The sequence below is a fragment of the Microcaecilia unicolor genome, chromosome 11 (genome assembly GCF_901765095.1).
Source record: "Microcaecilia unicolor chromosome 11, aMicUni1.1, whole genome shotgun sequence".
In the NCBI taxonomy this organism is placed as follows: domain Eukaryota; kingdom Metazoa; phylum Chordata; class Amphibia; order Gymnophiona; family Siphonopidae; genus Microcaecilia; species Microcaecilia unicolor.
The window spans coordinates 34,711,895-34,726,789 of record NC_044041.1 but is presented as its reverse complement, the minus strand read 5'-3'; the positions used below and the strand labels follow the sequence as shown (position 1 = coordinate 34,726,789).

General features: G+C 40.9%; 1 protein-coding gene across 1 annotated transcript in view; it reads right to left on the bottom strand.

The window, feature by feature from the left end:
• Positions 1-14,895, bottom strand: part of PPP1CC (protein phosphatase 1 catalytic subunit gamma) — a 67,956-nt gene that overhangs the window by 31,523 nt on the left and 21,538 nt on the right. Inside the window, exons 2-3 of the mRNA XM_030218587.1 lie at positions 4,638-4,769; positions 3,032-3,262 (exon numbers count right to left, since the gene is read on the bottom strand). Coding sequence (XP_030074447.1) covers positions 3,032-3,262; positions 4,638-4,769 — 363 coding nt within the window. The remainder of the gene's footprint in view (positions 1-3,031; positions 3,263-4,637; positions 4,770-14,895) is intronic.

Here is a 14,895-nt window from a genome sequence, read left to right as displayed (position 1 = left end):
CAGGGTCATCGTTACAAACTACAGTGCGAGAACAAATAACAGAGGTTTATGACTTGGAGGCCCAGAAATCAGTACCATTAAAGTATTATCACTTACAGATACGAGAGGCTATGTCTATGACACACTACACAAAATTAACACAGAAGTGGGAACAAGAACTGGGTTGCACCATAGGGAGCACTACAATACAGACCTGTTTGCAGTTATGTTATAAGCAGTTTGGATCTATTGAAATCAGAGAAATGCAATACAAATTCTTGATGAGACTTTATATATCGCCACACAGAGCATTTAAAGCAACTTTGAGGCCACAAGATGATTGTCCAAAATGTGAGAGGCAGGGAGCACATATGGGACATATGTTCTGGCATTGTCCGCCAGTATTGAGATTCTGGTCTCAGATATGTCTACATGTATCAAAGATGTGGGGGATTAATTGGAAGAGCCATCCAAGGTTGTTATTTGAACAATTTACAAACCAAGGGTCCAGTAAGGTTGGCCTTCGACACTTCCAGAGACGATCAGTGATGATGGGTAAAAAGACAATACTTAAATTGTGGTTGCAGAAAGAAACACCATCCACTCAACATTGGAGAGCAAATATGATCTCGCTTAGTGCAATGGAAAGAAAGGAAGCATTAGATCTGGCATCACAAAGAGGTGAACAGTATCTTCAATGTTGGATGCCCTTTCTAAACACACTAACTCCACGGGCACGTAGTAGAGTACTTAATGGATAATAATTGTTGAATTGAAGTTGAACATGGGAGGGAAGGGGGGAAAGGAGGGAAGGGAAGGGGAAATAAAATGTGATAAAATGTATGATGATGACTGGAAAACGAAGAGTTAATGTATTAAGATTGGTGGACTTATATATTTCAATGTAATCTGCATCATGTTGGATGTTATTATGACTTGTTCAATTTTTCTTATCGGTCATCAATAAATATATATATAAAAAAAAAAAAAAAAACCAGATAGGGCTATTTTATCATTACAATCTTTGGAGGGAGGGTCTCTGACCAGTGTAGCAGACATTTTCGGCCATCATCAATTACAACATATTTGCTCTTTGGATGCCACAGCCCTGACAACAGGTCATGTAGAGAAACTGCACTCTCTCATTAACCTAGAGAACTTACTTCACTACTCCTTCATGCCACCCAGCTGCCAAACATTTCTGAGAACATTATGGTATCAAATGTGTAAATGTTGAGAAAACACTGATTAGTCCAAGATTTTGTTGATCAGCTTGCAAATTACTAATGTGGGCAATATTCCTTAATAAAGTTTTTAAATATTAAATATATGAATTTTCCAAGTATATGTACATACCAGTTTCCTTTTAATCCACAAAAAAAGCATTGTGCACGTAGGGGTAACTTCCAGCCCTGTCCCTACTCACTTCCAGTAAAAAACAACCAACCTTTTCTCCTACAGGCAAGTTTAAAAGTTGAATCAATGGTGTTACTGGAAGTTTTTAACTTGCACTTGAACAAGGATCAGGACTCTGATGTTTCAAATTCTGGCTTTTTTTCCCTAAAGAAAAACTAGGCTTACATACTATGAACAAGAGGAAGCACCAATACAGCAGGACATATGCTAGATAGTATTGCGGCCAGAAGGTGGTAGATTAGCTGGAGTTTTTCTGCTATTCCTGCCAGAGCACTATAATTCACACTGAATAGGGGAGCAAATGGGAGGGGGGAGGGACCTGGCCACCAGGATTTGCCGCCCCCCCCCCCCCTCCGAGGCTTAGAGAGAGACCTGCGGGGACTCAGCCTTCATACAAGAGACACTGGTGCATAGAATCACAAGACACACAGACCCAGAACACTGTTTAACAATGCTACCCTTGCTAGCAAGAAAATATGATTAATATTTTAAAAGCAGAGAGAGATCAAAGAGCTCACCACCTTCCACCTGCTGGAGACTGATAATACTGCATGTGTCTACTTACAGTTAGCCAGGGCTCTTATTGGCTCTCTAGAGTCAGAGTTTTCAGTATACCTGCTGGATGGCATGCACAACCCATCAGTCATATTCTGGGCCAGTCCGTAGGGATGCTAAGGAAGGGGAAGGGTTAATGCCGATGTTCTTTTGAAAAAGATAGGGATACATTTATAGTAGTGTGCCAGCAGCAGATTGGGCAAGTGTCCAAGTGTCATTGGTAAGAGTCTCCCAACTGAGGGGCCATGTAGACCTTGATAGCCTCAAAGTCAGAGAATTCTCAGTACAGAATACGTAATTCCTGGAACTTTCAACTGCCTTTACTAATACAGCCAAGATCCAGAGGTACTAGACCATTTTAAGAGTGCTAGACCAGCGTTAGGTGCCTCCATTCCAGGATTTAAGAGACTGCAGCTGGAGGAGAGAAAGGCTGTGGAGAGGTGCCCATGCTGAAGAACGAAAGCCATCAGTGGGAAAACATTTTTTTTTTAAACAAACACATTATAGTTTAGTTTACTCAGGGTCCAGAGAATAGAAATTTTACAGCTTGTAAATTTGACATTAGTTTACGATATTGCTCTCAAAAGGAGATGGAAACCTTTGGAAAAATTACTGAATCCAGTTCAAAAATCCACACATACACACTTTTATGGCTCAAACTATCCAGACATATCCCTACAACATTCAGGGCAAAAAGACAACTTTTTGGTCAACAGGCCAATGTGTTGGGCCTTGGGGCAAACTTTATAATGGAAATATTTAGCCAGATGGTATGTTTAAAGAAAATGCTTATTTTGGAACTTAGAATCCTCTTGCTTTTTCAATACAATTCTGTAATTATTTTGAGATATATTTTTTCCTCTTGGTTTTTCAGTCTCAGTTAGTTAAATATGGCAGCTGCCTTTATTTTCCCTTTGGCTATTGCTCAATTAGGTCCACATATATTTAAAAATAGTATGTGTGTTTATTTTAAATTTACCAATTGTAAAATACATAAGCAGGAAGTAAAGTGGACACACATCTGACAGAAAAGTAAAATACTAAAAGGATAATTAATGCTACAGTAAAACAGCATACTTACATTCATCATAAAAACCATAAATTCTATTAATGCTGGCACATTCATGGTTGCCCCTGAGAAGGAAGAAATTCTCTGGATACTTGATTTTATACGCCAGTAGCAAACAGATTGTTTCTAAGGACTGCTTTCCTCTATCCACATAGTCTCCTAGGAAAAGGTAGTTGCTCTCAGGCGGGAAACCTCCGTATTCAAAGAGTCGCAATAAGTCATAGTATTGTCCATGGATATCCCCTTTAAAAACAAAATAAAAATGTAACCTGTTAAAGCAATGAGCTCCATTATCTTTGGTAGGATTACTGCTGGACAAAATGGACAGAGCTACTGACAAGAGGGTTCAATGACACTGCTAAACTGGAGGGAGCCCCTTTCTGATCAGTCTTTTTGATTTTGTTTGCATTGTTTTTTTTTTGTTTTTTTTTTAAGAAGACAGCTCCCCCTCCAGCACTTTCCCCACAAACCCTCTGCACTTAATACATACTTTCTCTGAACTCCATTCCAGCCAGACTCAATCAAGCCTTTTTCCTTACCAGTCAGCCTCCACCATCTTGTCTTTAACCCCATCTGCCCTATGGCGCTCCTTTCAGTTCAGCTCATCCTCTCCTTCTCTAGAGGCTTGCTGCAGATGCTGCCTTCAGAAAAATAGTGACTAAACTCCTGCACCATTTTTTCACAATTTTGCAAGATCAATATGGGAATCTGGGGAGGGACAGTGTGGCTTAAACTTAGTGACAGCTATACTGGAAGAAAACAGGAACAGCTCTTCCAGGGGCACCACCAGTCACAAGCCTCCACAGAAGGTGAGGGAAGCATATATTAGGGAAAGAGTTTGGGAGCTGCACTTGGGCTTGGGGAGCTGCCATTGGCCCCCAGACTTTACTATGAGGAACAAATAAATGCATATCAGATGCTTGGTTTAAGAGGCAGTAAGTTAGCCAATAAACTAAGAGGGTTAATCAAATGGCTCAGGGGTGATGCTACATGTTTGACATGTGGGTGATGCCAGTTTGATTCTAAGTTCAACTTCTGCTTCTAGGGCCAGCAAAGGTTGCTATGAAAGCACCATTATTAGTAGAAAGAGCGAGTCTTAGTGTAATGGTGACATCTAGTGGCCAGAGGATGCATGGGTGCTGAGCATTTAAGGGAAACCTCTAACTTCATAGGACAAGGAGACAACAGCTGAATACAAAGACTTCTGGCACCATAAGTTCAGGTAAAGTCAGCCTGAGATGGAAGCCAAAGTGGCAGATAATACTATGGAAACTCCTGAAGCCCCATGAAAAAGATCCTGTGCAAAGTACTTTCAGAGTCCGATAAAATGTAAAGACAAAAATACATGGATATCAGGCAGACTACATTAGGTAACATCCTATATTAATGGAGACAAGAACCAAGATCTACCCAGCATCCTTTACATCTGTAAAGTCCAAAAGAACTATCAATTTAGTGACAACATGCATATAAAGTCCTCTAATGCTCCTGAGGATTGCACTACATCATTCTGAATGTGAACTCTATGCTTAAGCTAATCTTTCCATTTTATTTTGTTACCTATTCAGTAAGTTTCCGACCTGACCCACCCCAAACAAGTGCCATTTTAAGTACTTACCACATATTTTAAGTGGAGCTTCAAGCTCTAGTAGAATAGGTTGACTCAGAAAAATCTCACGCGACTTCAAGCACAGTCCTCTGATCTCGTTCTCTTGAAGCTGGACATTTTTACCAGGTTTTGATCCTCTCACTATTTAGAGGGGAAAAATCCACATAAACCGATCACCAATTCAGCCAGTGAAAAAAACAACTTGTATTCTTGGTGCAGTTAAGTCTTACATATTCTGCTCAAGTACTTAGGACACATCTCTTAGTTCTTCTGGTCACCTCTAAATGACATGCACAGTAATTTTGTAACAACATGCTCATATTATAAGGTCTGAAGACAGCAATGATGTGGCTAGATAAAGCAAGGCAAATATCCAGAGCTGCTAAGGATATCATACGATTAAATACAATCCAAACAACAATGATATGCACAATAGTATGATTGTGACTAACAATTCTTTTTAAATTCTCCCTGTATATTTGAGGCTCTTTCCTCCTATTTAAAAAGAATTGTTAGTCACAATCATACTATTGTGGATATCATTGTTGTTTGGCTAGATAGCATTAACATAAGAGATCCAAGGTTTGCTCTATCTATAGTAGCTTCTGATAGAGGAGGAGGGTGGGGTGAATATACTTCACAAAGGTAACTGCAGTACATGACACTTACTTACACCTTGTTTCACTGTCATACTCTTCCTCTCTCAATAGCCATTTTGGTATGTAATCAATTCTTTCAGAACACTTTATAAATTAAAACCAGTGAAACAAGCCTAAAAGCAATGCAAAAGGATTATAGCTCAAAATCTATAGTCTTTATATTAGTATTCCAGGGAAGTAGAATGTAATTTTAATCCTAAATGTAAAAGGCAACTCATAAAACCTATTAAGTTTTGCATCTTGGGACTAAACCTTTAGTTCTAGCTTTAGGTTAAAAACTAAAGCAGTAGAGATTAATAATGTGGATAAATATTATATCAGAGCTTCCCGAATTGTGGGCTGAGACCCCAAATGCGGTCACAAAACATGTGTTGTGTGTGGGGGATTTCACTACCTGGGTGGGCTCTCTATGGGTGCATCATTATTTTGTATTTCTGGAAGTCATACAATTTTATCTGGCTGTGATCATGGGATCACAATCACAAAAAGATTAAACATACTGCAGTGCTTATCAAATACACCAGCTCTGTAAACATTGGTCTAACATTAATGAACAAAAGGTACAAACATGTTTCCTCATCTAAATATACTTCCCTATTAAGGGGTCAGCTACAAACAGTATTAGCAAATACAATCATTTTATTCCTATAGGCCCTGAAGCAGACAGTTATGTGCTGTTACTAAATGACCCCCCTTACGTTAGGTCTTACCAGATAATTTTCTTTCCTTTAGTCATACTAGACTAGTTCAGACTAATGGGTTATGACCATCCACCAGCGGGAGGAGACAGAGAAAAAAAAAAGTTCCAAGTACTTCATCCTTAAAGGGTATCGTGAAGCCTGGAATGTTCAGTATTTCCAAATAGCCAAGCAATGGTACACAGTTTTAACACTAACAGCAGAGTGAGACTAGATGAATAGACCCAACAAAATGAGGCAAAACTCAACTGACACTCAGGTATATTCCAGAGTCAAGCAATGTGGGACAGTGATGACACCGCGCTGAAGAGCAGAATCCAGGTAACCTAAAATCTGTTCAAAATTCTGCTGCACAACTAATATTCCGCCAGGGTCATTATGCTCATATTAGCCCTCTCCTCAAGTCACTTCACTGGCTTCCTATCCGTTTGCGCATACAGTTCAAACTCCTCTTATTGACCTATAAAGTGCATTCACTCTGCAGCTCCTCAGTACCTCTCCACTCTCATTTCTCCCTACATTCCTCCCCGGGAACTCCGTTCACTGGGTAAATCTCTCTTATCTGCACCCTTGTCCTCCACTGCTAACTCCAGACTCCGTTCCTTTTATCTTGCTGCAACATATGCCTGGAATAGACTTCCTGAGCCGGTACGTCAAGCTCCATCTCTGACCGTCTTCAAATCTAAGCTAAAAGCCCACCTTTTTGATGCTGCTTTTAACTCCTAATCCTTCTGCACTTGTTCAGAACCCTTAATTTATCATCCTCACTTTAATATTCCCTTATCTCTTGTTTGTCCTGTTTGTCTGTCCTAATTAGATTGTAAGCTCTGTCGAGCAGGGACTGTCTCTTCATGTTCAAGTGTACAGCGCTGCATATGTCTAGTAGCGCTATACAAATGATAAGTAGTAGTAGTACTACTAAACAAGAACAGATATGGAAACAATACAGGGAGGGCCTCTGGACTGGTCTAGTATGATTAAAGGAAAGAAGATTGTAAGTACATACTGCCATACTGGGACAGACCAAAAGGTTCATCAAAACCTGCATCCTGCTTCCAACAGTGGCCAATCCAAGTTACAAGTACCTGGCAAGATCCTAAAATAGTACAATACATTTTATGCTGCTTATCCTAGAAATACGCAGTGGATTTTCCCCATTTTAACGATAGCTTATGGACTTTTCTTTTAGAAAGCTATTCAAACTTTTTTTAAACCCAGTTAAGCTAACCACTTTTACTACATTCTCTGGCAACAAATTCCAGAGTTTAATTACACACTGAGTGAAGAAATATTTTCTCTGATTGAAATAGACATGGGGAAGCCATTGCTTGCCCTGGGATTGGTAGCATGGAATGTTAATATTATTTGGGTTTCTGCCAGGTACTTATGACCTGGATTGGCCACCATTGGAAACAGGATACTGGGCTAGACTGACCATTGGTCTGACCCAGTATGGCTATTCTAATGTTCTATCATCTGTGTCTTGGGCTCCTCCTCTATTTTTATCTTAAATGGGATGGCAGAAGCCATCTCTGATAAAACCGGTGAAAGAGACCCTCAGGTGGAGATTTACATCTTTCTTGAGGTGGAGAGGGATCAGAAGGTATCCCATAAGATGATGACTCAGAGAATGTGGATTTCTCCTCTGAATCCCATGAGCAGTCCCATTCAGACTTCACTGTACTCAGGTTATACTGAGTCTGTACCTGCCTCGACTCCGTGGATCCATGTCCATGCGCCCCATGAGGTACAGCCCTACTCTCCAACTCTGAGGTTTCCTCCCCCAACGTTGAGAACGGTACTGTATACATCGAGGTTGACACCCTTCAAGGTGCCAGCGTTGAGGATCTCTGCACCAGCATGGAAAGTGCAGAGGCTAATCTGGTGCAAGTGTCCTTGCAGTTGGTGCAAGTGTCCTTGATGTCTCAGTGCTTTGCAACTGCAGCATCTTTGCTAGCTCCTCCCAGGGTATCACTCGGAACTGCTCAACGAAAGAAGGCATCAAAGGCGGAGGAGCCAGAAGATAGCCTAAAGTGGTGTCTGTATCAGACTGGTAGCGGGAACCTGGCTGCTGGGAGACTTATGCACCTGCACCTCTTCCGGGGGGGGGGGGGGGGGGGGGGGGGGGAGTTTTCCTCCCAGTACTTCTTGGTACTGGCAATGCAGATGCCCTGGGACTCCCAGCATAGTGCGTCAAGAAGGATTGATGCTTGTTTCTTGGGCTTCCCCCTGATGTACAGAATTGCAGTCCTTCAATGCCGATGAGGATGCAGAACCCGTACCTGTCCTCAGTGCTGGGTCCAATGCCAACTAGTCCTGGAGCCTCCTCCTAGCGCCCGGTCAAGAGAGGTGGAGACATCCTCAATGTCGGTGCACTCCTCAATGTCAGTGGATGCTGAAGTCTTGGAGATCACGGAGGTCGATTCCTCCGGTCTCGACCTGCAAGGCGCCAAAAAGCTTCCCCTGTTGAACCTGCCATGCCCTGTGTGTTCTCAACTGCATTTGCAAACAGAGAGGAGTTAGGCTCATGGTGAGGTCCAAGGCACCCGATGTGCGGGACCGTCACAGAAAATAACCCAATTACATTAGGCACACCTTTTAAAGCCACTGGGGGTCATCTTGGACATCAAGAAAAGAATCACGGCCAAATTAAACTCCTCAATTTTGAACAGGAAAAAGAGACAGTGTTCAAACCGAGGTCAGGGCTCTGGCTTAAACAAGCCTAGCAATATGTGAAAAATAAAGGAAACTTTAAGGGCCGAAAAAATTAAAGAGAAACTGAAGGAAAAGGAAAAATTATCAGAAGATTCCCACATGGGAAGGCACTTATCAGAAAACATGGAACGTATTGTGAGGTGAACACGATGACGCATCATCCCTGCTCTGCGGAAAAAAAAAGACCGAAGGACTCATGCATGTGTGGTGGGACGCTACTAGAAAGTTCTTGATATTGCTGGTCAACGTTTGCACCAGGCTCTGTCAGATGATGCCAACCCAGCTGCAAGAATACAACTGCCTCAGAAAATGCCCAAGTTCATTATCTTATTATATTTGAGAAACAGCATGCAATGTCTTGTAATTTAGCAAGCCAGGCATTTTCTAGTGCTAAATAAGATTATACAATTACAATTTACTGAACTTACTATACCACTTAACCTATAATCTTTAAGCTCTCATTCTTAAAATTTGTTTCTGAAAATAAATCTAAAGTAAGCTGAAAAATTTATATAATACAATTTAAGAATGTCTGAATTAATGTTCTTCAGCAGTAAAGGGCATCAGGTAGATAAACTAGCCAACTGCTTGACTCCAAGGTTGTCATTGTAATTTTGAAATATTTCTTGTGGGCTTATTGAGATATACATGGTTGAAAATTGGGAAGAACATTTTTGCGTAAAATTCTGCCCTATAAATGTGTCGGACCAGATTTGTTTTTATTTTTAGTACCACTGAAGAGGAACACATACTGTCGTAATCTGATTGTTTTCACTCTGAGGCCAAGGTGCTATTATATCCCAAAACTAGCAACTCCTAGGTAGCTCAAAATCACTGAAATCCATGTCTGGTATTGCAAGCGACATTTCATGATGTGCAACATAATCAATGCCAAACAAAAGTAAAATGGGATGCCAAATTTTTCATTCCTATTGCAAGCATGTGGGATGAATCGACTCAGTTGAATAATGCCAGCCCATATGGAGTTGGATGCTAGTTCTAGTGCCTTGAAGTTGATGTGAATCAAGCAAGCTGTTTGATGATGATGGCCACTGAAGATGCTCACTCTTAAAAGGGATAAGGGTAATGGGATTTGCTATACCGCCTTTCTGTGGTACAATCAAAGCGGTTTACTGTTATTATATGCAGGTACTTTTTCTGTTCCTAGTGTGCACAATCTAAGTTTTAGAACCTGGGGAAATGGAGGGTTAAGTGCCTTGCCCAGGGTCACAAGAAGCTGCAGTGGAAATTGAACCCAGTTCCCCAGGTTCTCAGCCCACTACACTAATCATTACGCAACTCCTCCACTGATGTGGCATACACTAAATATGATGCCTCAATTGTTTTACCTGCTTCTTTGTAGCTTATCAGAATAAATGTTTAACAATGCTATTGAATGTATGCTACAGTGCCAAATCAGTACTGTTCCACTGCTTTCATGTCACAGCCATTGCCCCCAAATTCATTACTTTAGTGATAAACCGGTATAAAAATTTTAAGAACTTCATAAACCTGTGCCATTATAAAAAGGATTTTGGACTCACTGCAGAATAGAATTTCTCTAGCACGAGCCATGAAAAATTGCCATGTGATGCACTACAAAATGGTTGGCTACACATGCCCATCTTCGAAGTCCTAAAGAAAAGCAAATACACAAATAGATCTGTAAATGGTTGGCTACACATGTCTGTCTTCAATGTCCTACAGAAAACCAAACTCAACATTCAGGTATATCAGAAGTATATATCAGAAGTAGGAAGCCTGCGAGGAAATCTGTGGGACCATTAGATCAGGAAGGAGCAGAAAAATCACTCAGGGAGGACAAGACCATAGCAAAGAAACTGAATGAATGTTCCACTTCTGTTTTTTTTGGAAGAAGGATGCAAGAGACCTACCTATACCGGAAATGATTTTCAGGGGTGACAATGTGGAGGAACTGAAAGAAATCTTGATGAACCTGGAATATGTACTGAGCCAAACTGACAAGTTAGAGTGATAAGTCACCTGGACCAGAAAGTATACCCCCCAGGGTATTGAAAGAGCAAACATGAAATTGCTGATCTGCTGCTAGAGATCTGTAACCTGTCATTAAAACAGATTGGAGGGTGGTCAATGTGACACCAATTTTTAAAAAGGGTTCTGGCTATGATTCCTTTGGAACTGTATCATTTGAATATCTCCCACTTAATGGATACAACTATCACAAAGCTAACAGGATGGCGCTTTATCCCTTCGGGAATCCATGGTACAATCCATCTATTTCAAATGGTGGAATTCCCCAGGTGGCTCTATAACTTTCAGATGCTCCCAATACTTCTCCTAAAAAAAATATCTTCACATTTTACACCACCATATATCCTGATTTATTTGGAACAATAAGGAACTCAAACTCATAAGTACACAAGTATTGCCATACTCAGACAGACCAAAGGTCCATCAAGCCCAGCATCCTGTTTCCAAAAGTGGCCAATCCAGGTCACAAGTACAACACATTTTCCCCAAATCCACTTTAATAATGATCTATGGAATTTTCCTTTAGGAAGTCATCCAAACATTTTTTTAAACCCTGCTAAGCTAACAGCTTTTACTACATTCTCTGGCAACGAATTCCAGAGTTTTATTACATATTCAGTGAAGAAATATTTTTCTCTGATTCATTTTAAATTTACTACTTTCTAGCTTCATTGCATGCCCCCTAGTCCTAGTATTTTTGGAAAGAGTAAACAAGCAATTCACATCTACCCATTCAACTCCACTCATTATTTTAAAGACCTCTATCATATCTCTCCTCAGCTGTCTTTTCTCCAAGCTGAAGAGCCCTAGCCGCTTTAGCCTTTCCTCATAGGGAAGTCGTCCCATCCCCTTTATCATTTTCGTAGCCCTCCTCTGTACCTTTTCTAATTCCACTATATCTTTTTTGAGATGCAGCGACCAGAACTGAACACAATATTCGAGGTGCGGTCGCACCATGGAGTGATACAAAGGCATTATAACTTCCTCGTTTTTGTTTTCCATTCTTATCTTAATAATACCTAACATTCTATTTGCTTTCTTAGCAGTCGCTGCACACTGAGCGGAGGGTTTCAACGTATCATCAATGATGACGCCTAAATCCCTTTTCCAGTCGGTGATTCCTAATGAGGAACCTTGCATTACATAACTATAATTCGGGTTCCTCTTTCCCACATGCATCACTTTGCACTTGCTCACATTAAACGTCATCTGCCATTTAGATGCCCAGTCTCCCAGTCTCGTAAGGCCCTCTTGCAATTTTTCACAATCGTGCAAACTTTGAATAACTGTGTCATCAGCAAATTTAATTACCACACTAGTTACTACAATCTCTAGATCATTTATAAATATGTTAAAAAGCAGCGGTCCCAGCACAGACCCCTGGGGAACCCCACTATCTACCCTTCTCCATTGAGAATACTGACCATTTAAACCTACTCTCTGTTTTCTATCGTTTAACCAGTTTTTAATCCACAATAGGACACTACCTCCTATCCCATGACTTTCCAATTTCCTCTGGAGTCTTTCATGAGGTACTTTGTCAAACGCCTTTTGAAAATCCAGATACACAATACCAACCAGCTCACCTTTATCCACGTTTGTTCACCAGTACAAAGAAATGTAATAAGATTGGTGAGGCAAGATTTCCTTTCACTAAATCCATTTTAGCTTTGTCTCATTAATCCATTGCTTTTGAATATGCTCAATAACTTTGTTCTTTATAATAGTCCCTAACAATTTGTCCAGCACTGATGTCAGGCTCATCGGTTTATAATTTCCTGGATCACCTCTGGAACCTTTTTTTTTTTTTTTTTAAATCGGCGTTACATTGGCCACCCATTATTGTCATTGTTAAGGAATTGGAGAACAGGGGGCATGGGGTTGCCAGATTTATATAAGTACAATCTGGCCTGTTTAGCACGGCATTTAGGGGACTGGTTCCTTGACAGGGAGTACTATACTCCAGAAGGTGCTGAAGAGGAACTTTTTGTCCCCTGGCAATTCACCATAGCGTTTTATCACCTTTACGGGCTTTATGGAAAATTCTCTCCCCCTATTGGCATCTCTCACCTTCAGTGTCTGCCCTTTCATATATCATCGAGAATTCAGGATTTCAACTGGGCCTATAATGTTCCCTTTAAGAAATGGAGAGACTTGGGAATAATTCGTTTAGAACATGTGTTAAAACCAGATAGGGCTATTTTATCATTACAATCTTTGGAGGGAGGGTCTCTGACCAGTGTAGCAGACATTTTCGCCCATCATCAATTACAACATATTTCCTCTTTGGATGCCACAGCCCTGACAACAGGTCATGTAGAGAAACTGCACTCTCTCATTAACCTAGAGAACTTACTTCACTACTCCTTCATGCCACCCAGCTGCCAAACATTTCTGAGAACATTATGGTATCAAATGTGTAAATGTTGAGAAAACACTGATTAGTCCAAGATTTTGTTGATCAGCTTGCAAATTACTACTGTGGGCAATATTCCTTAATAAAGTTTTTAAAAATTAAATATATGAATTTTCCAAATATATGTACATACCAGTTTCCTTTTAATCCACAAAAAAAGCATTGTGCACATAGGGGTAACTTCCAGCCCTGTCCCTACTCACTTCCAGTAAAAAACAAACAACCTTTTCTCCTACAGGCAAGTTTAAAAGTTGAATCAATGGTGTTACTGGAAGTTTTTAACTTGCACTTGGAACAAGGATCAGGACTCTGATGTTTCAAATTCTGGCTTTTTTTTCCTAAAGAAAAACTAGGCTTACATACTATGAACAAGAGGAAGCACCAATACAGCAGGACATATGCTAGATAGTATTGCGGCCAGAAGGTGGTAGATTAGCTGGAGTTTTTCTGTTATTCCTGCCAGAGCACTATAATTCACACTGAATAGGGGAGCAAATGGGAGGGGGGAGGGACCTGGCCACCAGGATTTGTCCCCCCCCCCCCTCCGAGGCTTAGAGAGAGACCTGCGGGGACTCAGCCTTTATGCAAGAGACACTGGTGCATAGAATCACAAGACACACAGACCCAGAACACTGTTTAACAATGCTACTTTTGCAACAAGAAAATATGATTAATATTTTAAAAGCAAAGAGAGATCAAAGAGCTCACCACCTTCCACCTGCTGGAGACTGATAATACTGCGTGTGTCTACTTACAGTTAGCCAGGGCTCTTATTGGCTCTCTAGAGTCAGAGTTTTCAGTATACCTGCTGGATGGCATGCACAACCCATCAGTCATATTCTGGGCCAGTCCGTAGGGATGCTAAGGAAGGGGAAGGGTTAATGCCGATGTTCTTTTGAAAGAGATAGGGATACATCCAACTCAATTAGAGACCGAGGCATTTCCTGACTTGCTGTTGAATATTTGGAATGCCACTATTGTGAAGGCAGTGGATGAGATTTCACCCGTTAGGATATTAAAAAACAAACAAACAAAAACACACATCACACATACAAAGAGTACAAAAGGATCCTTGGTATTCGGCAGACTTGACTCTCCTTAAGTATGGCTGTAGACAACTGGAAAGATGTTGGTTGAAATCACAGAATAGGGATTATATGAGAAAAATCACATACTCAGAATTATAAGGAGCAAATTAAAATACATAAAGAAAGATTTTTATGGAACAGATTTATAGGAGTAAAATTCCAAATAAGGAATTTAATATAGTAAAAGGAGAAATTAGGCCTTACCTGCTAATTTACTTTCCTTTGGTCCCTCCAGACTGGCCCAGATTGTGACTGATGGGTTGTGCACGCCTTCTAGCAGGTGGAGACTGAGAAAACTGACTCAAAGAGAGCCAATAAGAACCCTTGCTATGCAGAGAAAGATCCAGTATATTGTACCAAAGCAGGAAAGGAAACACCCCATTCTGTGTATCTGGAAAAACCTGAGCAGCCACCAGCATCTGAGCCACCCCAGGCCTGTGCCATTCGCCTTCTGTGTCCAACAGAATAGGGCACTAACAAGGCTGACTGAATACGACAATACCACGTGGCTGAACATACACGTGGTTTCTTTCATGGTTATTTTTTTGGACAATAAACAATAACCGGCTAACATGGCTTTCCAAGACCGGGGGGGGGGGGGGGGGGGGGGGGGGGGGGGGGCTATCAATATACCGACTGAAACAACAACCACCACCACCAACGGACTGAATTTCACGC